The sequence below is a fragment of the Paramisgurnus dabryanus genome, chromosome 14, assembly GCF_030506205.2.
Source record: "Paramisgurnus dabryanus chromosome 14, PD_genome_1.1, whole genome shotgun sequence".
In the NCBI taxonomy this organism is placed as follows: Eukaryota; Metazoa; Chordata; class Actinopteri; order Cypriniformes; family Cobitidae; genus Paramisgurnus; species Paramisgurnus dabryanus.
In genome coordinates, this window is record NC_133350.1 from 23,320,689 (window position 1) to 23,348,675 (window position 27,987).

The 27,987-nt window shown below is 36.2% G+C and overlaps 1 protein-coding gene across 1 annotated transcript; it reads right to left on the bottom strand.

Moving 5' to 3' along the window:
- Positions 1 to 3,991: 3,991 nt before the first annotated feature.
- On the bottom strand, positions 3,992 to 13,299 carry chrna4b (cholinergic receptor, nicotinic, alpha 4b). The gene is made up of 7 exons (XM_065241655.2): positions 13,002 to 13,299; positions 12,195 to 12,349; positions 9,226 to 9,270; positions 8,978 to 9,087; positions 7,331 to 8,678; positions 6,017 to 6,173; positions 3,992 to 4,526 (listed from the first exon to the last, which is right to left on the bottom strand). The coding sequence occupies exons 1-6, from the start codon at positions 13,057 to 13,059 to the stop codon at positions 6,048 to 6,050; spliced, it is 1,842 nt and encodes a 613-aa protein (XP_065097727.1). The 5' UTR covers positions 13,060 to 13,299; the 3' UTR covers positions 3,992 to 4,526; positions 6,017 to 6,047.
- Positions 13,300 to 27,987: the final 14,688 nt, after the last annotated feature.

The following is a 27,987-nucleotide window of genomic DNA, read 5'->3' on the forward strand; positions in this document are numbered from 1 at the left end:
GGTTCTTGGAGAGCTTTGCAGAGATTCCCTGCAATCAATGACTTTAATTTCGGTTTTATTTGTCCCCAATTGCTTACCTATATGCCATAACAATACTGACTTTTTAGGCCCGTGATAAGTCTCAAATAGACTTTTCCTTCTCATTAAACTCATTAGCTTTTTAGGGATCTGCAAGGGTGGATAATCCCAGACTTTCTCAGGTCATAGAGAAAGAGAGAGAGAGAGCAGTCCTGCTGTCCACTGATTCTCCGAGCAGATGGAACAGAAGGTAAACCATCACCTCCTTCATTATATCTATTCTCTTCCCCTTTTCTCTTTATCACTCCCTCATTATTTCTCCCAGGTTCACACTATGGAACTATCTCTTTCTTCTGTCCTCTGGGATTCTGCTGTGGTTTGCAGGTTTCTAGGGCCGCTGAAGGCTCAGGAACAGAAAACGACTGAATTTGAAATGAACACACTCTCACCTGTGAATGCAAGGAAATAATGAACCATTGCTTTCTTTTACAGTGACCTAGCACATTGTGCCTCTGCAGACATCACACGAGTCTAGAGTAATTATCACAACACACTACAGTGTTTACACTATTATGTCATTTCGGAAAAGCCAACACACATTTGGGTATTTGGCCGATATCGGTTATGTGGTAGTGTGAATATGGTTAGAAATAATTGATGTACTTTTACATCAACCACTTGGCAAAATCAGAAAAGCATTGATTTTGCAGCAGTAGAATATGAAATGCCTGAAATGTTTATAACTTCATTCACCATGTTATTACATATTAATAAACATATACATATAAATTTCCCAGTCTTATAGCAGAAAGCTCTGTGTGACCGATGTGCTGTGGATAATGTGCTCTCTGTTTTTAATAGATTCAGCCAGCCAAACTTTGTACTAAAGTTTATCTTTATTCACACATTAGATTAAATAGTAACTAAAACTGCAACTAAGCAGAGTTTGCATACATTGGTCCCCTTTCTTTTATTAGCATATTTGCATGGAAATTCAGTGTTGCTGTTATTAACAAATGGCTCACATTGCATTTTGAAAATCCACTTAAAGGCGGGGTGCATGATCTCCGAAAGGCAATGTTGACATTTGAAATCACCTAAACAAACACGCCCCTACCCCAATAGAATCTGGACCTTCTTTTAATAGACCCGCCCCACACATACACAACCCAGGCAACGATGTCGGTTAGTAGACACGCCCCTTACTGCTGATTGGCTACAAGTGTGTTTTGGTATATCCCGACTTCCTTTTCCAAAGTGTTTTTTTTTTTCAAAAATCACGCACCCCTCCTTTAAGACATTCTACTAACTAAAAAAATAACTTAGCAACTACAAATCAAGTAACTCTCATTAGAGTATTAAAGGGATAGTTCGGCCAAAAATGATATTAAACCCATGATTTACTCACCCCCAAGCTGTCCAAGATGCATCGTTTTTCAGACAAACACATTTTCAGATATTTTAGAAAATGTTTTAGATCTTTCAGTTAATTAAATGTGAAGTTTAATTAAAACTTTATTAACGAAAATAAATACCTTCCGGTAGCGCCGCCATCTTAGACTCCTCTGTAATCAGGAGAGAGTATTAGCGTAGTGTACGCACTTTTCTTAGTGACTTATGACAAATTCGGAGGGCGGGGGCACAGAGCAGCAGCAGAGTAACCTCCGTAGGCTGCGTAAAGCTCTGATCTTGAATGCGGACGCGACTAAGATGGCGGCGCTACCGGAAGCGAGTTATTTTCGTTAATAAAGTTTTAAATATGGATATTTCTACAACAACACCGCGCGGATTACCCTCAGAAGACCTTTGTTTATCATCCTGGAGCCGTTTGGATTTATTTTGTGAAGGATGGACGCACTTTTTTTGGACTTGAAGGACGTGGACCCCGTAACATTACATTTAATCTACTGAAAGATCTAAAACATTTTCTAAAATATCTGAAAATGTGTTTGTCTGAAAAACGATGGACATATGCAACTCGGACAGCTTGGGCGTGAGTAAATCATGGGTTTAATATCATTTTTGGCCGAACTATTCCCTTAATAGACTGTTAGGGGTAAGGTTAGGGCAGGGGTGCCCAAGCTTGGTTTTGGAGGGCCGGTGTCCTGCAGAGCTCCACCCTGAATCAAACACACCTGAAGCAGCTTATTAAAGTCTCAGGAAGCATATTAGAAAGGTCCAGGCAGGTGTCAGGACACCAGCCGGCCCTCCAGGACCAAGCTTGCACTCATAAAAATTAAGGTGATTTGCGAGGCCATAGAAGAAGCTTTTTTGTCTAAATGGTTCTGAAACACCTTTCTGTTTCTCAAAAATTTTTCAGATTATAAAATGTGTGAAATAAATGGTTATTTGGGGAAAAAATAGGTTAGGGTTAGCAGAATAAGTTGACATGGTTGCAAAGTTACTTATAGGCAGTAAAGTGTCTGTTGAGGCATCATAAAGTGTTAGCTGATATAAAGCAGACAGTCTACTACTCTGACTTATTGTTACATCAGCCCATTCTCATGAGATCTCATGAGTATAAATAGCACCCAGGGTGAAAATTCGTGCAATACATACCAATACAAGTCCTTCCCATTCAACTAAATAGGACTCTTCACTTTTTGTGTCATTTTATGTATTGGTTTCTCATTATTTTTCTGTTTTTTACCACGGTCGCTTGGGTTTGGGGTTAGAACAGCTTTTTGTTACAGAAAATGACATCCTAATCCAAACCCCAATTCTAACGCCAACTTCAAGCGACTATGGTTTTAAAATAGACAAAACAAGGAGAAACCTATATATTAAATGTCACCCACAAGCAAATCCCAAATCTAACCCCAAACCCAAGCGACAATGGTTTAAAAAAACTGGAAGAAATTGAGAAACAACTTTATAAAATGACGTAAAAATGACTGTAATATGCACATGTATTGCACAGCTATTCACACTTCATGAGATGGGTTGAGTTACATATAGTAAGTGGACTATGGAAATAAAGTGCCACCAGTTTTTTTATAAATGCGTGCTTTAGATGAGAATGAAGCAACAGCAAATCCAATACTCTATATTGGGGATCATCCTCTATTGTCTTTTTATTATATATATTTGCTGTTAAAATCTGTTGGTTTGGTAAGAGAAGCATTCTTCACTGTTAAGCTGCCATATATATTGTTACACAACAGTTTTTCCTCCATCACTTATAAATGCGATCTTGACCTCTCAGATCCAGATGTTATTTTTAAAGGAAAACAACACTGTTTTTCAATATTATATTTATGTTCTTACCTGAACTTAGACAAATGAATACATACCTATCTTTTTTCAATGCATGCACTTAATCTTTGTACAGCGCACTGTAAATGTGTTAGCATTTAGCCTAGCCCAATTCATTCCTTAGGATCCAATCGGATGAATTTAGATGTCATCAAACACTTCCATTTTTTCCCTATTTAAGAACTGTTTCATGAGTAGTTACACGAGTAAGTATGGTGACACAAATAAAACTTTTGTTTGGAGCTATAGGAATAAATGGGGCTAGGTTAAATACTAACACATTCAAGAAGCGCTGTACAAAGATTAAAAGTGCACGCATTTAAAGAAAGATAGGTATGTATTAATTCATCTAAGTTGAGGTAAGAACATAGTAAAATATTGAAAAACTGTGGTGTTTTCCTTTAAAGAGATTGTTATTTTTTACCAGGGCTAAACAGAGATGATTCAAATGCACTTTCTGAATGGAAACTATTTGAGTTTAGCCATTTAATCTTCTTAAAAGAAGGTCTTTAATACATTGGACATTAGTATCCTAAAATGTAAAGTGCAAAAATAATTTTGCAAAGGACATAGCCTATTATAGAAAATATTTCTTGAATTTATTTTCTTAACATCTTACAGTATTTTTTCTCTTTCTGTCACCATTTAGATTTCTCAATGGATATTTTAAGCATTAATTCTTGTAAAGCCTCTTTAGCCTTAAATGGATTGTTAAAAAAAAACTGAAATGTGACCCAATCTGAAAACACAGCCCTACAATCATCCTAAAAAAACATAGTGTGAAAATATAACCTTGATAGCTTAAATATTGACTAAAATCATGCTGAAAACCATTAGATTGAGACTTTAGTTTGGATCTCACAGGTACAAATATTCAATCAAGAAACAATACAATTAATAATTTATTTGAATTTAAATCATTTACAGGAGTGCAACATGAAGATATTTGTTATTGAGCCAATAAAATATTTATTTGTTCCCCATAAATTCATTTATAAAGGTGTACCAACAGATAAAGAGATAATAAATAGTACATGTGTCAGAGTGGTGACCTAATCCAGTTATCTGACAGGTTTCATTCTGGTCTGGAAGCTGAAATCCAATATCAGAGCTGCAGGTGTATGACTGGTGATGTGATGCTCTTAAATAGGACGGCATTGGTTCAGTCTGACAGCCTGAGCTTTCATCGGTCCTGAAGCACTGATTTAACTCAACCTGTGACCTCTCCTCTTCAAGGTCAACTCATTCACCACCTGAGACGGGAGAAAGGGTATTTCTGCAGATTTGCTTTGACAGGTTTGTCTGTATTGCTCATGAAAGTAACAGAACAAAAGATTTGCTAAATCTGTCATCGGCAACATGTAATAGAAAAAATCATGAAACCATCACGAAATACTTGAAAGACAGATTTAAAGTACAATCTCATAAATCTTATGGGGCTTCTTTTCATTTCAAGACGTTTCATCACTCACATAGGTCATCACCCATATTTTTTAATAATAATAAATCATCTCCAAATACAAAATACGTTCAATGACAAAATAGTGACTGAATATCAGATGCTACTGAGTGATGACTTGAATGAATGAGATCTTACAGATGGATTTTTAACTTGGTGGTTGTGACGCTATTCCATAAAATGTAAAACAATTTGAAGCTTGTGAATAGTCTTTGTCAATATATGTCTATGGACATAACACATTAAAATACAATGTAAAAATGATTTTAAAAATTATCTTTTTTTCAAATTGCATGCTTTGCATGGGGCTGCATTTGAAGAGTAAACTGTGGTGTTGCTAACTGGTGCTTGTGTTCAGACTGTAGGTGACACAATGAAAATCATGATGTGTTTTATTTCGCTCAATGAGCAATAACTGTGCTTATGCCAGTACTGAGACCAATCTCTTCTTACTTGCTCATCATAATGTGGTATATAGTAATAAATATGTAAAGAAAATAGGAAATATTACATGATTTAATCAGGAAGATTTCATTAAAGAAGTAAGCCCTTAAAAGAACTTACAATTATTATGTATAATAATGTTACCAATGTTTTTTAAATAAATATCAATTTTTTTACAGTGTAATTTTACTTAACTTAAGTAGAATTACTTAATTTCTATATTACTTAAAAATATTCATGCAAAATCTTCCCAAATAAATATGTATACATTCTACGTATTGTTTATTTCAGTGTATATTTGTTGCAACCTGTAAAGGAGAATTATTGAAATACAGGCGGACCTTGAAAATGATAATTTTTGGAGTCACCTTACAGAAATGAGTGTGAAATTTAATCTCTGTTGTCACCTGCTCAGTGCATTTGTGCTGAGAGTTGCCTTTTACAGTTAAATTCTCTCATAAGTCATTCTTACATTATTGAAATTGATGTATAGTTATGAAGTGGTAAACTTAACATTTTAATAAAAGAAATCTTCAGCAATGTCATAAGCATTCATTTGTTAGATTTATTTGCCCTGCTGCTCATGACAGACAAATTCACTGAAAAATGTTAATACAATATTGGGTAATGCATTTGTGTGCTGATTTCATTTCCCGCAATATAATTTTATTCTCAGTTCTCATTCATTTTCATTGTATGTAGAAAGATGTAATAAAAGTGAACGCTGACTTAGGCGTAAGTTATAGAAATAACAAAACTTAATTTGGGGGCTTCTGTTACACAGAGAAGCATTGACATTCAACATCACTTAATTTCCATGACAAGGGATTTCCAACTTACTCCGAGTCAATCTAAGACTCCACATGATGATCTAGATCATTCCAGCCATCCACGGTGGGAGGAAAAGTCCGACGGTCCCCAGAATGCACACCAGCACAAACATCCAGAGGAATATTCGATCAATCACCATGGCAACATATTTCCAGTCTTCCTTGACCTGATGGGGAAAAAGATGAGAGATTCATTCATTTCAAATCTCATGCTGTGTATTTCCCACTCATGTCAGAATTGATTTTTGGATGAATACTTCCTGTGAGACACAGTGTTTTTGATTTTTTTATTATAGGATGAATGCTGATAAAAAAAACACCAGTATCAAAGTCCAGTTCCTCGGGTGAACTTGAGGAGAATCCATAAAGTACCTTAAGAAATCGAATGTTTCTGATAAAGCTAAAAACATATTTAAATTTGTTAAAAACATTTATATAACTCTTTACTCTTGTGTTAGAGCATTTTATTACATTCATATTAATGTAAATTTTTTTATATTTTTTATAGTTATTAATTTAACGGGTCCTTTTGTCCAAATGAGAGCTTTTAACATTTTGTTGAGTTGAAGTTTAAAAAGATGAACAACGTAAAGGAGTTTATAAAAAAAACTACTTTTCTTGAAGGTCATATATTATACCCTTGAAAAATAAAGGCCTTATCATAGTCTTATCTTAAAGAAGAAACTTTTGTCCAAGTGTCTGGAGTTGAGAAAAAGAAAAAACAATAGCAGTTTGTTTATTTTAATAAACAACAATAATGCAACAAATAAATAAATATATTTTATATGAAAAATCTTTAAAAAAAATGGTTCCCCTCAAAATGCTACAAAAATAAAGCCATAAGTCAAAACCAGTTTGATCTAAAAAAATATGTTTCCCTTAGTGATACTTCTAGTGGTTTTACCAACAAAGGCCACTAGGTGTCACTGGTTTGCTGCATACTCTTGTCACAAATGAATAAACTACTGTCACTGCATCATTATTACTGCAAAATGGATTTAATATATATTTTTTATTAAATTTTTTGAAAATATGATATTAGTGTAAAATATATACTGTAATAACATGCTTTCCTATGGGGCTCGGTAAAATAATAAAAAAATGACTGTCACTACATCAAGTCTATCATCAAATGGTTTTGAATTACGAAAACTACATTCTTAGAGCTTTCCAACAATATATATGTTTTCCTATTTTTTTAGGTTTAGAATATGATATTACATATTAGTGTTGTAAATATTTATTTTTCAGAGTGTACATTAAAATAGTTTTGATCTGTGTAAGTGAAAATTTCTAAAATAACCCTTTAAATGTAGAAACTTACTGAAAAGTCTGCATCTTCTGCTCTGAGATGGTCAGCAATGTATTGAACTCCTTCCAGGGCTTTCATCAGCGAATCTGACAGATTATTTACTAGTTTAATTGGATTATGAGCTTTAGCCTCATCACTGTTGTTGGTGAAGTTATATCTGGTACACACCGCTGTGTCATCCTGATCAACTTTCATACTCATTATTTCGGATGCAAGATGGTGTTGACAACTTCCCGCCCCCATAAAACTCTCTTTGGCGTCCATGAAGACGCTCTCAGTGCTGTGACCTTGGATATCACAGTCTGTATGCTCAACTCCATCCTGTGGGATGGTTTGTAGCAGAGTACCAAGTGCAGTTTCTTGAAATGAAGACGTGCTAGAGGCAAACAAGCTGTTTGTGTATGTACATGTGTAACCGGGAACAGCCGTCAGAGATGTTTGTTTGGTTTCTTCTTGTAGGATGGAATACTGACTGCTGGGAGAACTGCCTGTAAACATGGCTTTGGAAGAGGAGTCCCTTTGGGAGGCCATTCCTACTTGAGGGAGAGGACTTTGCGATGGTGTGTCCAGTGGTGTGGTCCGTAGAAACGTAGACTGTGGCTGCATTGGGTTGTGCATCATCTCGATCAGTTTCCCGCAATTTCTCTTACCCGATGCAGGTGGACGTTTCATGAAGAGGTAACGTGGAACCAGGTGAAGGAAAAGCTGGCGGACCCAGTATGGCATTCTATGCGTCCGAGGGGAACGATGATGAACGTTGAGTACGAACACAGTGATGATGATGGAAAGAGTGACGAAGATCATGGTAAAGAGGAGGTACTCGCCAATGAGCGGTATGACCAGGGAGGTTGATGGTATGATTTCGGTGATAAGCAGGAGGAAAACGGTAAGAGAGAGGAGGACGGAGATGCACAGCGTGATCTTTTCCGCACACTCGGACGGTAGGTAGAAGACCAGCACTGTCAGGCAGGAGATCAGCAAGCAGGGAATGATCAAATTGATGGTGTAGAATAGAGGAAGACGTCTAATGATGAAGTAGTAGGTGATATCTGGATAGATTTCTGTACAGCATTCGTACTTCTTAATGTTGTATTTGCCCACAGCATTTATGATGACCCACTCTCCGCTCTCCCAGTAGTCCATCTGATCCACGTCACTGGCCATGCTCACCAGATCGATCTTGGCCCGGTCGTACGTCCAAGAGCCAAATTTCATCTTGCAGTTCTGCTGGTCAAAGGGAAAAAAGGTGACATCAATGCTGCAGGAGCTCTTGTAAATGGCAGGCGGCTTCCATTTGATCCTGCCATTGTAAAACACCTGGGCTTTAGTCAAGTGAGTCACGGCGAAGTCTCCATCCGCACTGCAGATCAAACACAAAACTAGAATTGATGATTCATATCATTCATATAGCTGCACAGTTTCCAAAGTAGAAAAAATACTATGAAAGTCAATGAGTACCTTCAATTGTGGGCTTACCACTATTTATCAAAATATCTTATTTTGTGTTCAACAGAAAAAAATAAACCCTTTAATTCAATTTCACTACACAAAACCCCCATTGGTGTTTAACAGAGGAAAAACGTGCATACCACAACAGTGTTTGCGGATGCAGATTTATAAAAAAGATTTGGATTGTTGGATTTGGAAAGCCTCACACACTTGTTATAGAGTACAATATCCGGCCTCCAGATGATCTCCGAGGGAATCCTGATGGAGGTGACATTCTCATAGTCCTCCGGGTTCCAGCGCAGCTTGTAATCGTTCCACTCCTGCAGGGAAACATGATGCACATCACAGCTCCCAACCAGCAGGTATGACAGAGGAGACAAGAGCGAGGACGCGGGAGCCCACTTCCAATTAAAAATCTCATTAATGCATAATTATCAGCTCTTTTAATGCAAACATACCTGTTTCACCCAGACGTTTGTGGTCATCATCTGATTCTTCTCATCCTGTTTGATTTTTCAAAGCAAAATGTGAATAAAGAGAGATGGGGTTTGATCACAGTGAGCATGTTTCAACTAAAAATTACTTAATTACAAAAACGAAAGATTTTTTGTTAACATTTTACTTGAAGGGGTGGTTATAAGACTGACATGACACCTTCATAATCACGACATAACATTTTTAACATTCAGATTTATTTATCTGTTATTAAGTGACATTTGTTCAATTATGTCATTTTTAATGCAAAGATGACATTGTTTGAGATGTCTTTGTTATGACAACTTGACATAAACCAATATGTGTCATAAATCTGTCATAAACATGACATAGCAGAATAATTATCAAACTTAAGAAACTACCTAGCTTTATGTGTTAAAATTACATTAAACTGTCATTTAAATGTCATTAAGTGTTAATACTCTGTCAAATTGTTTTATAACACCATTATGAATATTTTTCTTGACCTCAACTACAGGGATACAAATTAAACTTCTTATTAAAATGTCAGTAAGTGTTAATAATATTTCAAATAATTTTATATACCTTAACAAAATGCAACAAACATATTATATTATACTTACTTTGATAGAACTTTATTTAACAGTATGGGTACTTACCTTGTACATATATGATAAATGTGTTGTACTTACAGACAAATGCGTGGTACTTACTTTTGAGTATGTACATGGTAATTAAAGGGTATTATTAATGTACTTACCAGTAGTACATACTTGGTAGTTATTATGTAACTCTAGGTATGTACTGGGTAATGCCATATACGTACTTATAGTGTATTCATAGTGTAACAAACAAGTAACACTACTGTAATACAGGACCTACCACCTAAGATAAAGCATAGTATGCCACTGTGAGTTATATTAACCAGTCAGATCATAAAATAAGATGCATTGTTGGGTTTAAAAGGTATACTAAAAGACAAAGATACTGAGTACAAAATTGCACATCAGTAATGTTTGTTATTAGTTATCATATATGTACACTATAAGTACCTGACATTAATTACACTTGCCTGTAAGTATTATACACTTACCATGTAAACACAATTTGTAAGTACAGTAGTGTTTGTTATTAGTTATCATTTACGTACACTATAAGTATCTATGTCATTAACTCACACTTGCCTGTAAGTACTAAATACTTATATTGTACATTCATTTGTAAGTACAGTACACTGTAAAAAATTTGCTGTAATTATGCAGCTGGTTGCCAGTAACTTACTGTAGAAGATAAAGACTGAAAATGTTTCATGTTCATTTAACTTTGAACAAACTGTTGCCAGTAAATAACATAAATGTAAAATCTACAGTAAGTTACTGGCAGCGAGTACCCAGTAATACTGTAATTTCTACAGAGATTTTTACAGTGTAGTGTTTCTTGTTAGTTACAGTTTACCTACACTATAATTATGTATCTGGTATTACCAAGCACTTACATAGAGTTTCATAATAACTACAAAGTATGTACCACTGGTAAGTACAGTAATGACACCCTTTAATGACCATGTAGATACTCAGAGTAAGTACCACACATTTGTCTGTATAAATACAACATATTTACCATATATGTACAAGGTAAGTACACGTACTGTAAAATAAAGTGTATGTGCACAATACATAAAAAAACTGACAACTAACAGAATTTGTTCTTCCTCACACAGAGAGTTCTGAAATGTTCTGACATAGAAGAAAAACCAAAAAAAAATGAATTAATTTAATGTTTTTTCAGCAATATGGACCCAACGCTGCATGGCATTAATGTACTGTTTTCATTTATTGTTAGGTAAATCCAAATGCAATTTTAATAATAATAATAATAATAATTAATATTATTATTGGGTGATTGATTTTATGTCTTAAACACCTAGAGGTAACTTAAAAAATTATAAACTAAAAATATTCATGATGTTGTTATAAAACTATTTGACAGAGGATTACACTTAATGACATTTTAATGACAAATTCCATTTGTATCACTGTAGTTGAGGTCAAGAAAAATATTCATGACACTGTTATAAAACTATATATATCGTATCGCTGGTAAAAAGTGCACTGTAAAAAAAATCTGTAGAAATTACAATGGTATTGCAGCTGGGTTGCCGGTCAATTACCGTAGATTTAAATGTATTTACTGGCAAGAGTTTGTTCAAAGTTGAATACATTTAAAATATTAACAAGTCTTTATCTTTACAGAATAAAACTATACAGTAACAGCCTCATGCAAAGCATTCTGGGAACCAGAAATCATCATCAAATTTTTTCTGTTTTTGCTTCAGATTTTGTTTCCCAGAATGTTTTGCTTGATGCTGTTTTTCTAGTTTTATTCTGTAAAGACAAAGACTTCTAAATGTTTAATGTTCATTTAACTTTGAACAAAATGTTGCCAGTAATAACATAAATTTAAATCTACGGTAAATTACCGGCAACTCAGCTGCAAATTTCTACGGAATTTTTTTACAGTGTGGTCAGTTATGTTGTCTGTCAAGTTGTCATGACAAGTTATAATGTATTGGTTTATGTCAAGTTGTCATAACAAAGACATCTCAAACAATGTCATCTTTGCATTAAAAATTACATAATTGAACAAATGACACTTAATGACAGTTGTCATAATGTGCATAAAATCTTCTTCATGTTTATGGCATGTGTCTTATAAACACCCCTTCAAGTAAAGTGTTACTAATTTTTTATAAGCATCTATGTACAAGAGTGTATTAAAAAATTTGGTCAAAGTAACATATATTTTTATTATGATTTAAACTTTTTATAAGTTATTTGGCTTATCACAAATCAAAACTTAAAATATTAGATAGAACTGACTTGCAAAACTAAGTTGTTTAACTTTAATAATAAATGATAGGCATGTTAAGATATGCCGTGCGGACCTGTGCTGGACGGTTCTTGAGACTCACCACATCGATGAGCTGAGCAATGGACAGGCCAAAGTGGACCAGTACCACATCTGAGATGTTTGCTACAGGACGAGAGAGCTTATTGTAGTTACTAAATAAAATCTGGAGGAGTCTTTCTTCGGCATGTGCATGGGCTGGCCGGCTGCTGGAAGACACTGCAGAGAGGAGAAATAATGGTTTCTCCTTCGCAATGTTTCAAAATTATACAATTTCTGTGTAACATTAGAAAGTGAATAGGAAGATATCAATGCCGTTTACGTATTTCATTTTTAATATCTTTACCTATTTATCCTCCTAAGACCTGGATGTCAACATATGTGGATATCACATTTGTTTGTTGTTTGCACCATAATTCTTAATTCTGTGTAACTGGAACCTGTTGTACACAAAGTGGACAATAACACTGCTACATGTTCTAAGAAAAATATTTGGTTATTATATTTATTGGTTCTTTCTCCTAACCCCAAAATAGCTGGAAGACATCTGAAAAAAGACGTTTAGGAGGTTGAATAAGTGATGCACCTGTCCCTGGTGCCCATAACATGATTAAGACAATATAAAAGTCCTAAAAGACAAGCATTTTAAGCATTTTTTTAATAAACTGAGTACATGACAGTATTATTAAAGTTACAGCTTTCTTTTTCTGCATGTGCATTAACCGTAAACTAATTTTGATCACCACAGTGTCTGACAAAACATCCCCTCGTTCACACCGCAACATGTGTTGGACACAAATAAGTGCGGCACTACAAAAACATCACGGAGCTGAAACCAGTTAGTAAAGTAAAACCGAAGGTAAGATGTTACCTTGGGACATCTGCAGACAGACAGTAGGAAGAAAGAAGAGACTCCAGATAGCTTTCATCTCGTCCACTTAATGTCGGATAATAATCCACTCCAGCGCAATATTCATCAGCATACAAATAAGACCCATTTACTAAACTAAGTTGTAGTAAAAACATTTACAGCACACACAGATAGATAATCAATGTGCGACTAATAAAACTATTTTAAGAAACACAAAACTATGTGACTTTAAAAGTCATTTAGTGACCAAACGTCTCTCAGAATCCATTAGAAAACCTCACTTGCTATTGCTACTTGTCCTTTTCTCTCTGTCTCTCTCTCTCTTGCTGTCTCTCACTTTTGCTGTTTCACTCTCATTCACTATCTCTCTTTCTCGCTGGCCCCTCCACCTTCCAATCTCTGCCTATTACGCTGAGTAGATGTTTTGTGCTGGAGGCTTTGCCTTATACTTGAGAATATACCAGAGAGAGAGAGACAGACAGACAGACAGACAGATAGAAAGATATTGATATCTAAACCCTCAGCTTAAAAGGAAAAGGCAAACACCTTATTTTATAGTTCTTGTTTACACATTTCATATTTACCTTAAGATCAAGTTTGGAAAGTTACGATATAGGCTGGTCTGTAAATTTAAACTTCTTGATAATTTTTATGTGCTTAATGTAAACACATAAAAAAATGGTCTATAAAGAAGAATATGATGAGTAATCTTGCATAAAACGTGTGTGTGTGTGTGTGTGTGTGTGTGTGTGTGTGTGTGTGTGTGTGTGTGTGTGTGTGTGTGTGTGTGTGTGTGTGTGTGAGAGAGAGAGAGAGAGAGAGAGAGAGAGAGAGAGAGAGAGAGAGAGAGAGAGAGAGAGAGAGAGAGAGAGAGAGAGAGAGAGAGAAAGAGAGAGAGGTGGGGGGAGATACACTCAAAGTCAGAGAGAGAGATTGAAATATGTCTAAAGTGATCTAACAGTCCAGATATCAGTCATGGTAGCCAAAATCGCGATGCACTCTGCCTATTAATTCTGTCCCGGCATAAGTCCTTGCCAGTATGTACCTGTGTTGTTAGACTATGTGATTTATATATATTTCTGTTATGCATGCCAATTTTTTTGGTGCAACGCAAAACCAACCTCTTATGTTGTGCAATAAGGCATCCATGTCTTGTACTAAAAGCTGCTATCATGCAAAGATTAGCATTTTAAATGCGAGTAAATCAAATATTTATCCATGTTGTTTTCAATCCAACACGCACCTGCAATCCACCTAGAGACCATCCAAGAAAATGATTAACCATCTGGATGAGCAATGAATCAGCCATGGGTGACCCAAAATTTTCTTTATGAATATGAACTAGTCATGTATGTACACAACATCCATTGAAGATGTATTACTGTAAATTATTTCTGCACTACAATGCGGTGAGGTGATGAAAGAAACATTTCTCTATAAATGTAAATTTATTTACATACGCACAACCAGTTGCGAACATGTATTTGGCATCTGTGAATGAAAGCCATCAACATTTATAATTTGTTTCATCAGATGCCATTTGCAAACGTCCACCGAGAACATTGTCCTCCGCTACGAATTCAACCTTGAATCTCAATATCCACCCTTTCATTAAGGTGCTGAGAAAAGAGACCTGACTGGGGCATCTCTCTTTATCTATCTATCTCTATTCATCTGTTTCTTTCGTCTCATTCACACATGCTCAAACTCAGACATTCGGGATCAATATCATCCGATTGAATCTCAAATTCCACACCCGGAATGCTTATTAAATGCAACTGCACATAATATCATGTCACTTTTGATCAATAGGCGGATATGAACCGAAATTAAATAAGAGTGATTCAATGGTGCTTTAGTAGACAGAAATGAATAGTTTACTATGAAATTCTGACAGTGCAGGTAAAGATGAAATAACTCGCTCTCTGAATGACCCTCAACTTGCTGAACTGAAACTAACTGATAATCAATATTTTACTTGGTATTGGTTCTGGATCTAGTATGTATTATTGATGTTGTTTTAAAAGGTCGCACCTGTTCGGATGACTATAGCCCAGCATAATTTGTCTCAGTTATTTCTTTGTCATGCAACCAAGATTGCTTACATGCACCACATCTGAGCCCAGATATGACCCCTGATCTCATCAGATGCCATGTTTTTGGTTGATGTCAACAAAGCCACATTTACACGTTTATTATGTAATTATTCAAAGAGTCCATTTGTAGTTGTGTAAACGTAACAACAAAGAGCTAAAATGCTAAAGTGTGAAACTGCACAGGAACTGTCCCAAATTGATTTTCTGCAAAATAGTCACTTGGTTTTGCCGGCATGCAAATGAGATATTCTCTTGTTGAGACCCCCTTTCTCCCCACTTTCTTTTCTCTTGCCTTGTGAGGATTAACACCAAACAAATTGATTTTTAAACACACCTCTCCCCGAGGCTTAAACCACGCACTGAAGATACACAAAAACAGGGCCACATGTCCATAAGCTGCCAGTTAAGTAGTGGTGAAAGGATCTTTGTTTTATATAAACTGGCACCTTGAATGTCACAATATTATTGAATAATTGTATTCGATGGATTTTATTCGAATAGGTACAAATTAAACATAGACATTATAATAAATTTCATTAGCATTGCATTATTCGGGACTTATCGCTTGATCGGGTCTTTTGTATGCTGTTATCAGGTTATTCATAGATTTGATTTACACACTGATTACTTTATAATGCATTAAAGCATTATAGTGAACGCCTTTTAATTTAAATTTTTCTTTTTCTCCTCGTCTTCTCAGAGTTTGACCACCCGCTGCCATATTGATGAGGTTGTTGGTAAAGGTTCCTGTGGGAGTTTTAAGGGTGATAATTACAGGAATACATGGTTTAAGACCTTTAGATTGAGATCTACAGCCCCAGATTAAAGTGAAAAAGTGAAATTGCCCACAATTTTTGGATGTTCTCCAGACCTTCACAAATATCATTAATGCCATGATTCATACTGACTGCTCAGACAAACACAAATTATGGGTTTGGTGATCCTCATTCAGATGGTGACTTATAAACTGCAATATGTAACTGTTTTAGTAATCTAGAGAAGGGGTTTTCAAACTGGGGTCCGGAGAGGTTCTAGGGGATCCCCAGATAATTTTAGAGAGAATTATTTTTTTTTACAAATTAATTATTAGGTTTTATACTCATTTCTTGCTACTTACATATTTGTTTTGTATCTTTCTAGTGTGTTTTCCTCATTACGTCCACTTTATCTCAGTCACTGTGGTTCATAAGTCAGATGTCTTTGTAAAGCTGCTGTAGTTGCTCCAGTACAAATACATTTTTCAAAAAAATCTACATGTGTATACATCCAGCTTTAAGCAGATGTAATTATATGTTTGTGACACATAAAAATATGTAAATCGCTACGTATATATACTAGGGCTTGGCAAAAAAATCTATTTATCGATTAATCGTTTTTTTAAACGTGGTCGATTCAGAATCAATTCTCAAAGAGCAGAATCGATTTTTTCTTTCATATATATTTCAGCAAACATTGAACGTAAGATTAACGTTAATCTTATTACTAGTCTTCTTCACTAGATGTCACCATCTTTTTTGCCTTGCACAATGTTACCAAGGAGCGAGAGGCAAGCCTGTCATTCATTCATTCATTCATTCATTCAATGCTTAAAAGGGCAGTTTCAGGTGCTTCATTGACGTTTAAACATAAAGGGCCCTATTTTAACGATCTGAAACGCAAGTGCGAAGTGCAAAGCACAAGTGAGTTTGTGGGCGGATCTTGGGCGCTGTTGCTATTTTCCCGGCGGGAGAAATAACTCTTGCACCAGGCACAAATCAATAAGGGGTTGGTCTGAAGTAGGTTCATTATTCATAGGTGTGGTTTGGGCGTAACCTCAAATAAACCAATCAGAACGCTATCCAACATTCCCTTTAAACGCAAGGGCGCAAGTTCCACGGCGGGTTGCTATTATTATGACGGATTTACCAGGCGCACGCCAGGAGTGGTTCAAAGCCGAGGAGACCCACGTTCTTGTAAGAGCAGTCAAAGACAGAGAAGTTGTTTTGTATGGGGCTTGGAGAAACCCGCCCAAATCAGCGTCGGTTAAACAGGCGTGAGAGGAAATAGCCACAATTGTCTCATCAGCTGGCATCCCCAGGACGTTGCGCCGCAAGCGCTACATGATGTCAGGAGACGGGGGAATCCCAAGCTTGTCTACATAAATCGGGCAGGCTGCGTAACGGGAGGTGGATCTGCCTCTATAAACGACCTGATGCCAGCAGAGGACATCGCTGCGTCCACCCTCACCGCTGAAAGCCAAACGCAAGCAGTCCAACCCCAAAGTACACTTACAAATCAAGTTCACATACATTAAGGTTTCTTATGAAAACATTTTAATTATTATTTACATAAAATAAACATAATACAGCCACACAACAAACTTATAAAAATATTTTAATCGTTATTTGCATGAGAATTTTTTACCGCAGCCACACAAAATTAATATTATAAAACGGGCAGTTCTGGTTCTTCATTCTGATTGGTTGAAACGCGTTCTAAGCCGTGATAAAATACACCGGTAACCTCACGGTTCAGACCACATTACAAGTATCACTGCGCCACTGTTACTGCGTATTGATTTATGAAAATAAACACCACAGTCTTAAATCATATTTTTAATTTGTCTACAATTGCACAATTAATGGCGATATCCAGATGAATCTCAATAAATATTGTTGAGTCATCTCGTCGATAAAGAGAAAACGTTGTCTGAGGATTTTATAACTCAAGTTCATACGTCCGCTATTATCCACTGGGTGGCGATCTTACCCAACTTAAACACTGACGCATTCACTGAAAACACCGTGTAGTACTGTTCATGGCTCCGTCTGAATCTGATCTCTTACTAAAGTTCTTCACAAAAATGGAATTATCTCCACTTTTAATAAAAAAATTTGAGAGGTGATAAGAGATCAAATGAAGGTAGGATGAAATGTTTTTTTGTTTGTTTTTGTTTCAAAGCGGATGGTCTGTTCTTTCATTCGATATTTTATGTTTATATAAAGAAGATAATTTTCTGGAAGGCATTAAACTAAAACTGGGTGGCAACTTAAAAAAAAAAAACGCTGACGGGGAAATAGTTCAGCATGCTTCCAAGCATATTTGATCATCACTTCAACAGTTGCACGATATAAATGTTAATGTATAAATTAGATGAATGGTGATTTATAAAATAAACACCACAGTCTTAAATCATATTTTCATTGTGTCTTTGCTGTGTCTGTGTTGGTTGTAAACTGCGCTCTGTTTCAGTCACACTTGATTCTGAGGAACTACTTTGTTTGGCGGAAGAGTAATATTTGTACTAATATAATTACAACTTTTTTGGGTTTTATTTTATAAAATCCCGCTAACGTTATGCATATGAAGTAACCGTTTTATAAACGCAATAAACCCCCTCGAAGCAGTGGGGTTACAGTGCATTTTATAACAGCTAAGGGGGTTTTAGGCACTCCGCTTCGCGTCGTGCCTAACAACGCCCCTTAGCTGTTATAAAATGCACTGGTAACCCACTGCTTCTCGGGGTTTATTGCTTTAAAAACTATCACCATAATGCTCACCACTATGATTTCCCTTATCTCGTGTATTAATATTTTTTAGTGTAACAATTTATGATTTTCAAAAATAACTGTTGCATCTGTGTAGATTAGATAAGCAAAGTGTGTGCGCGTTGTACATTATGGTCAAGCATACGCCCTTAAAATAGCATAATGATCAACGCGCAACGTGCCACTGACTTTAGACTATTTTTTTCTGGTCAGTGGTGCAAGTGTTTTTTGAAACTGCAAAATAGCATCAGGGATGGTTTGCGCTGCAACACGCCTCCTTTTTTGCGCTGAACCGCCCAGGGAGTGCAAGTTCATTTCCTAGTTTGCCGATGTGCGTCTGTGGAGGGAAAAACCCGCTGTGCACCGGTGCAAAATAAGAATGATACATGCAAAATTGACAAAGTCAAATGCGCTGGGTGCAAGATAGGGCCCAGAAAGTCAGGTATGGAAGCATTTTAGATTTCGCAAGCAAGACAACGATGATAGTGTTGTGGCTTTTAATTTCTTTTGATTAATTACCCACTTGTAAACTGCTGTTCACTGTTCTTTTTTATTAATATAGTATTAAATCTATATTCATTGAGTTGAATCGAGAATCGAGAATAAAAAACTGACCCGAGAACAGGAATCGAAAATTGAACCGAGAATCGAAATTGAAATTAAAAAGCTTGTGAATCGAAATCGAATTGATCTGGAACATCTGAATCGATACCCAGCCAATATATACTGTAGGTGTATATATAGGGGGTCCCTCACAAAAGGATCCATGGCATCATAAAGTTTGAAAATCACTGACACAGAGATTTTTTGAGGAGTTCATAATAGTACCTCAGAGGTACATATTGTAGGGCTGGGTATTGTTAGCAATTTCACAATTCGATTCGATTTCGATTCTTGATGCTTCGATTCAATTCGATTCGATTCAATTCAATATTGATTTACTTCCTTCGATATCGATTCAATAATAAGTAAATACACAAGCAATTAAGGACCTGAGTATATTTTTAAATAATGTGTGTAGTATTACTAATGTTCAGAGGTGGGAAAAGTATAAACTATTTTACTTAAGTAAAAGTAAAGTTACTGGTCTAAAAATCTACTCAAGTAAAAAGTAAATCATTTTAACTTTACTCAGAGTAAAAGTTACTTTTTTTTACAGCGGGGAGAGGTGGAGGATTTTAGTATAGTTCAAAAACGACAAGGGAATATAAATCTCAAACTAGTTATTTTTAATTGTAGGAACATCTTTACAATTAAAGTGCAATAACAAAAAGTTAATAAAATAAAAAGCTTTTTCAAACTAAGAAACATTTATGGAATTATTTAATGATTTTACATGTGAGTTATGCACTTTTGAAGGTGGTCAGCAGCTTGTAAATACAATCACTATAGTAAGGTTGTAATTTATGTATTGCTGGTAACATACATTATTTTATTAAACTATATATCTAGTTTAAATGAGCATATAATGAGATGAGTGCCATGTCATACTTTTGACACGTTTATTGTCTTCTAGCGTCCCTGAGTACCTGATGTCAGATCTCTCTCTCTCTCTCTCTCTCTGTCTCTCTCTCTCTCTCTCTCTCTCTCTCTCTCTCTCTCTCTCTCTGCAATGTCAAATGACCTGCGCATTTTCGAGGACGTTCTGAAGTTGTGTTTGACTTGACGCGAAGCTGCGATGGATAATGCGCATTGTATTAAAAACGCGTCGTGCAAATGAGCGTTAAAACCCGGTCTGCAATTTCGTACTCGAGAGCATGAATCCTACCTTTCATAGGAATGAAACACTCGCTTCGCGTCAGTGGAAAGTGGTCGCTTAAATATGGCCAGGGGTTTCTTTCATAAGATTTGAACTGAGGCGGGTCTGCATTAGCGCGCGCCTGTCTCGTCCGTCTCCATGGTTCTTTTTGCGCGTTCCCCCGCGGCGCCCATCAATCATCCGTTGCGCGTCTTTATCACCTTGCTTTAAAAAAAAAATACTCTGTAACGGATATGATTTAAAATGTAGCGAAGTACAATACTTCAAACAAAAGTAAAATTAAAAGTACAGATTTTAAAAACTACTCAAAAAAGTAAAAGTACACAAAAAACTACTCATTTACAGTAACGTGAGTAAATGTAATTCGTTTCTTTCCACCTCTGCTAATGTTTGATCACGTTGATGGTGCAGGCTTGAAAGAAGTGCTGCTGTTTGCCATCTTTGATCTTTCTGTTTTATCTTTCTATATAGCGCCTTGTACAACGCTGAACGCTCTCACTAGAGTGTTGCCCACAGCGCCGCCACTGGCCGGGGGGGCTGAATCGATTCATAGGATTTGATGAATCGATATTGAATTGAGAAACAAATAATTGCAATGCATTGATGAATCGATATTTTTACCCAGCCCTAACATATTGGTAGCAAATGTATCTGTGTGGTACATATTAGTACATTTTTCAAGGGTGCCTTAGTGACAGGTGGTAAAAACTTTGATTCTTTCTAACAGTGTACACAAACTAAGATGATGTCACTAAAAACAAGCCAAATAAAGCAAAGCAATCAAGCTAAGGGAAGATATTGTGAACCTGCCTGTGAAATCCAGGCTAAAGTCTTATAATCCATGAGGTTTGAAGCTTCAAAGTTTGATTTTAAACATTGATTTCACTTTAATTTCAATCTTTGACATGACTTTACTCAGATAATATTAAAGATATAAACTATATATTTTAACAGAATGCTCTACATGATGTTATAGAAAAAACAGCATAACAATAAAAATTATGATGATAGGGTCATGTTGTGTGTTTTAGTATTTACATAAACAGCATTTAGCATTCACAGACAAAAAAAGTGGGATCAATTATTTTGTATACTCATTCATCATTATTTCCCTGCTTTACTTTAAGTGTTCTGGAGTGCCCATGGAAACTGGGATTTGTCAAATACACCTGCACTCATTGACATTAGCTTTTTTCTCCTGTCATGAATTAATAAAATATAGCCAAAAGTAGAGAGAGTACATCTCTATCCAAGTCTCTGTCTCTCTCTAACCCAGTGGCAGCTCGTGACTGCTCATCCGAGCAAATTCAAAATAATTGTTCGGAGTGTGTGTTGCTTGTGTTTTCAAAATATGTGTTTGTTGCGTCATGTAAACCATGTGCATCACTTGTTTTGTCAAAATAAGTACCTGCTGCACACGCATAAAAAACGTTTATGATAAAAAAGACGCTCACGTAACAGTAAACTGTAGACGCGTCTGCAGCAGGCACTTATTTTGACAAGACACGTGATGCACATAGGTTCACATTCGACATTACGAACCACACACATGACGGGCTACATTCATGTTGTGATGAACTTTGCATCGAGCGACCTTAAAAAAGAAGTCACCGCCCGCCACTGCTCTAACCAGCTAACCAACACAATTCTGCACCCGTGAAGAACTGCAACAGGGTTTGCACTGTACAAATATGACTATCAATATCCTTTGATTATAACAAACTTCATGTTTTTTGGAACTTTTTGCATCTTTGGTCCATTTAGATACAGCGTTGAGTTTTCCAATATGACCTCTGGCGACTCTGTGGGGTCAGTGAATCCAATATCTAACCAGACTACAGTCAGCAAATACCACAGCTCTCATGTAACTTCATCCAATAGAGGTGCAATGACCCAACAAGGGCGTTAAATGACAGAGAGACAGAAAGCAAGAAAATGAGACATATGTATGCAAGGAGAAAGAATGATGGAAAGCAATGAGTGAAAAATTATTTGTTACACGGTTGGTCTAAGAAGGGCATCCAATAACTATTTATAAAGCATAACGTGTTATCTAGGTGCTAATAAAGGCTGGAACTGTGCTTTGCCCTTGTGGTTTTGACGTAGTGACAGATTTCTCAGACGTGCTTCTTTCTTCACCCTAATAGAGACAGAAATAGATGTGGATAAGACCTGGTCACCCACTGATCAAATGTTTTTAACAAAACCTATGTCTAGAGGAATCAATCTATTCAAACACACCTGCACAGAAAAATAAGTCAAATTTGCTGATTTAAACCATTACAATATTGTTTTTTGTTTTAATGAAATATTAAGTAGTTTCTAGGCAATATCGCATCTATTTTAAATCAATATATGTGAAATTGACTCATTTAAGTTGGGACTACATGAATCAATTGTGTTGTATTAAAGCAATATTGCTAAAACTGAATAAGGATTTTAAATTCATGCTTTGCAAGAGACTAAATAATGAGTGTAAATATAAAAAAATCTTTATTTTATGCATTTTTAATTAAGATAAGAAAACAGGGGGACTTATTAATGTTTAGTATGTTGTTATATTAGTTTTTTAAAGAGTTTCTCTTTTGTTGTTGGGTTTTTCAATGGTCACACTGGGTTAAAATTGACCAAATGCTGGGTTGTTTTAACCCAACTGTTGGGTTATTATACCCTATGGTTGTATAACAGCATCCCAACATTGGGTCATCTTGCTAATCTGTGCTTTTTCTGTATTATATTAACTTTATGTTTCTGAATTTAAATAGAACTAACATGATTAGATAATAGTAGGCTAGTATTGCTGGATTTAACTCATTTTTACTCAGATCAACTTAATTTTATTGGGCTTAGTTAACTGAAAACAATTAAGTTCAACTTAATTCATATATCTAAATTTAGATAATTTAATTGTGTGCAACCACTTACCTTAAAAATTGAAAAAATGCAATAAATATATATTTTTTTAGTGTGCATATCCACCAATGGGTTCCATCTCTGAAAGATTTATTATATTCAGATGAAATAGTTTTATGTTGAACCCAATTTAATGACCAAATTAAATGTTGCTGTTTAGTTTTTTGTTTTCACACAACGCCATATAATAAATCCTCAATTCAGCATTTTTGTCTTTCTTTATATCCAATTTCCCATCCATTTCTATTTCCTATCTTTATCCTTTCTCTTTCCTGGCGAGTGACGGTATGTTGAGATTGTGATTTATTACTCTGTCATAAGCTTATAAACGTATTTAATTTTTCATATATCAGTCGTCCTTTTCGTTCTCATCGTACAAAATCATGCTCAGATTTGATCCTAAAAGGACAAACCTACACACCACATCATTTCATGCCCAACCCAACAGAGTTTAATCATCCAGCGCTGATGAAAGCACGTACATCTGCTCGACCCTTACATCTGATCACTGAATCTCTGTCAAAATCTGCTGATCATGTGATCAAGAAGCAGGGCTGAGACTATTACACAGACAAACCTTGCCCTCTAGTGGTTCTTGAATTCTTTGCATTAGTCCTAGTTAGGTTATACTATACTGTATGGTAGTGGTCTGAAGTAAAATAAGCTAAGACAACAAAAAAGTAAGATATTTCTTAGTGTTTGGTAATAATCAAATAGGGGGCCTTGAAGAAAAAAGGGTCTAGTAGGGGAGAACGGGGTAAGTTGTCACATGGGTAAGTTGTCACACTGTTGATAACTCCAATATTTTGTGTTCACGTGTGGTCAAGATTGCTCTTATCTGACGTTAGCAAAATGTTCTTATTTTTTGGCTTAAAAAGTAAAAAATGTGCACTAGATAGAAGAGACTTTGGGCCCTATCTTGCACCCAGCGCAATTGACTTTGTCAGTGACGCATGTATCATTCGTATTTTGCGCCGGCGCACAGCGGGGTTTTTCCCTCCACAGATGCACGTCAGCAAACTAGGGAATGAACTTGCGCTCCCTGGGCGGTTCAGCGCAAAAAGTAGGCGTGTTGCGGCGCAAACCATCTCTTATGCTATTTTGCAGTTTCAAAAAACAATTGCGCTACTAACCAAAAAAAACTAGTCTAAAGTCAGTGGCGCGTTGCGCGTGGTTCATTATGCTATTTTAAGGGCGCATGCTTGACCATAATGTATAACGTGCACAACGCGCATACACTTTGCTTATCTAATCTACACAGATGCAACAGTTATTTTTGCAAATCATAAATTGTTACACTTAAAAATATTAATACACGAGATAAGGGGAATCATAGTGGTGAGCATTGTGGTGATAGTTTTTATTTATTCTCATGCAAATAACGATTAAAATATTTTCATAACTTTGTTGTGTGGCTGTATTACGTTTATTTTATGTAAATAATAGTTAAAATGTTTTCATAAGAAACCTTAATGTATATGAACTTGATTTGTAAGAGTACTTTGGGGTTGGACCTTGCTTGCGTTTCTTGGGTCCGATTTCAAAGCCCCCAAACCCTTTCAGCGGTGAGGGTGGACGCAGCGATGTCCTCTGCTGGCGTCAAGTCCTGAGGCAGATCCACCTCCCGTTACACGGCGTGCCCGATTTATGCTGGCAAGCGTGGGATTCCCCCGTACAAGGACGTCGGTCTCCTCGGCTGTGAACCGCTCCTGGCGTGCGCCTGGTAAATCCGTCATAGCATCCCGCCATGGAACTTGCGCCCTTGCGTTTAAAGGGAATGTTGGCTAGCGTTCTGATTGGTTTATTTGACGTTACGCCCAAACCACACCTATGAATAATGAACCTACTTCAGACCAACCCCTTATTGATTTGCGCCCGGCGCAAGAGTTATTTCTCACGCCGGGAAAATAGCAACAGCGCCCAAGATCCGCCCACAAACTCACTTGCGCGTTGCGCTTCGCACTTGCGTTTCAGATCGTTAAAATAGAGCCCAATAACTTGTTTATTGATACTTTAGCTGACCAGAGATTTAACCAACATTAGCACACATGTCAGTTTGGGGCAAGTTGTCACATGCTTTTCACACTGGAAATATTTAACCCTGTGTTATTCTAAACCCCGGGTAAACGGAATCCTGGCTTATCTGTTTCACATTTCACACTTTTCGTACTTTATCAGGGGTTAAGAGATAACCCTGGGTATTCATAATCTGATGTTTCACACTGCATTTCTAAACCCTAGGTGTCTAAAACCCTGCTCATATACACCTGTCTGTAATTATCAAGCAATTATCACACTTTTCACACTGTGGTTAACCCTGGGTTATCTTCGTTCTAAACCCTGCTTTTGACCCTGGGTTAAGAAGCATTTCACATAGAAGCAGATTTATCCCTGAAATTAACCCAAGGTTATGCTCCGAAGCAGGGTTAGGATCGCTTTTGTGGGGTTAACCCTGAAGTCTTTTACAGGGTGTACTGCACCGAATCAATGTCGTCTGATTTTTTAAAGAACACCTGGACTACACCAAGATGGATCAAATTGTCCCTAACACATAATGAAACTTATGATCTGGGCCAAATCTGTGTGATAGCACCAGAAAAACTGTAGGTGGAAATTGTAATGACCACTTTAACATAATGGCTTTAAATGTTTGACTACACAATATATTTTAATCTATAGGTTGTACTTGCTGTGAAAAGGCCTAAAATTGGTTTAAAGTAAACAGACATTTCATTAGATGATTTTCTAATATTCTAAAAGAAAGGTTGTTAAAAAAAATAAGATATGTCAGTGCAAGTTGTTTTCAGTTTGGACAGCTCTTACATTTATTTTAGTCTAGGACTAGTCTAATCCCTGTCCAGGAAAATGCCCCATGGGGTTTTATAGTGCTTTAACCAATTCAAAACTCTAGATTTGTTCTGATAAACCTCGAGAACTCTGTTTGAAAGATCCATACCCATAGGCTAAAATTACACTTAAAGGAACAGTATGTAGGATTGTGGCCAAAACTGGTATTGCAATAACAAAACTTGTGGCTAAAACTGGTACTGCAATCACCCAACTGGTGGCCAATACACAAAATGACAACATAAACATCAGTTAAGGGCTGCAACTCCACTTTATAAATGACAATATCCTGGCCAGACCACTGTTGTCAGTGATATATTTATTTGAAATGAAAATGATTTCTTAATGTCTAGTGACATATCAGGGCCATTTTATGATTAATTGATATAAATTTCTTACATACTGTTCCTTTAAATAAGAGCCTGCTTAACTCAGTTACTACGATGTCAGAGTAAAGCCCTTTTCACACAGATTACGGAAAATGTGTCTGAGATTTAATTTTTAGTTCATTCACACTACTGCCAACAATTTTCCGGAATCCGCAAAGATCCCATAATAACCCATGACGATTTTTTCCACATCGTCTGAAGTTTGTTAATTATACGTGATTTCTCTCTCGCGCGCAGGCATTTTAGTTTATGACAAGATCATAAGGAGCGCGTGACGTGATGCGCTGTTCTGTCATGCGGAGGGGTTTGTGTTTACACAAATTGACCTCTCTGCCAATTTGTTGAAAATTTTCTGAGACCAAAGTGCTGTGTGAATAGGGTTTAAGACTCTTAGCACATCTTCCTCATTTTTACTTCAAGACAAAATTGTCTTGGGTCACTTTAACTTACTCTCTTTAACCCTGTTAACCTAATGTATTGTAATATAACAGACACACTAAGGCATTAGATGGAAAATATCCCGTAACTGCTGTCATTTCCATGATCATATCATGAAATCATAGACCTTCGGTGCACAGAGGGCAACCTGACCAATGGATTATAACAGAAAGACGGTCTGATGATGATTCGTGAACAGCATGTGTCAGTCGAAGAGACCAGACACAAACAGCACTTCAATTTTCATTTCCAAGAGTCTGCATTTCAGTTCTCCTGCAGCAGTTCTTTCTGACCTGCCCTAAATGTCTTAAATAGGCTACATAAAATACTGAAGAGGCAAATCCTTCTCATTTTCTGCTACAGAGGCTGAAGGGTCATGCAAACGTGTATAGACGTGCAGATGTATCACTACTTTGTTTTCTCTATTTATGTTGGACATCTTTATTCCCTTTTAAGTTTTCAGTTTTAACAATTATACTCTATGCAATCACATTATTGTTTTTTTTTTAAAACTTACTTTCACAATATTAGAAAATTATCTTCTTAAATGTCTGTTTACTTTAAACAATTTTAGGCCTTTTCACAGCAAGTACAACCTATAGATTAAAATATATTGCATAGTCAAACATTTAAAGTCCTTATGTTAAAGTGGTCATTAAATTTCCACCTTTTTCTGGTGCTATCACACAGATTTGGCCCAGATCATAAGTTTCAATATGAGTTAGGGACAATTTGAACCATCTTGGTGTATTCCAGGTGTTCTTTAAAAGATCAGACGGCACTGATTTGGTGCAGTACACCCTGTAAAAGACATCACAGACACAATTTGTTCCCTTACATGTGGACATAATGGTGCTTACTGTACATGCTGTGTCCATATACACCTTTTGCTTTTGAGTTACACTTGTTGTTTTCCAAAAAAAGTCCATGTTGTTAAGTTATCTAGTTGTTCTTATTTTGTGGTAATTAATAAATGATAATAATAAAACCAAAAATTCTTAACCACTACTAATAAAT

Bases quoted from the DNA above. Each gene is read 5' to 3' on its own strand.
- chrna4b (XM_065241655.2), bottom strand. From the start codon at position 13,059: ATGAAAGCTATCTGGAGTCTCTTCTTTCTTCCTACTGTCTGTCTGCAG. The intron at 9,088-9,225 runs GTATGTTTGCAT...GTTTCCCTGCAG, and splicing joins CAAACGTCTGGGTGAAACAG to GAGTGGAACGATTACAAGCT. The intron at 8,679-8,977 runs GTGTGTGAGGCT...TTTGATCTGCAG, and splicing joins GATATTGTACTCTATAACAA to TGCGGATGGAGACTTCGCCG.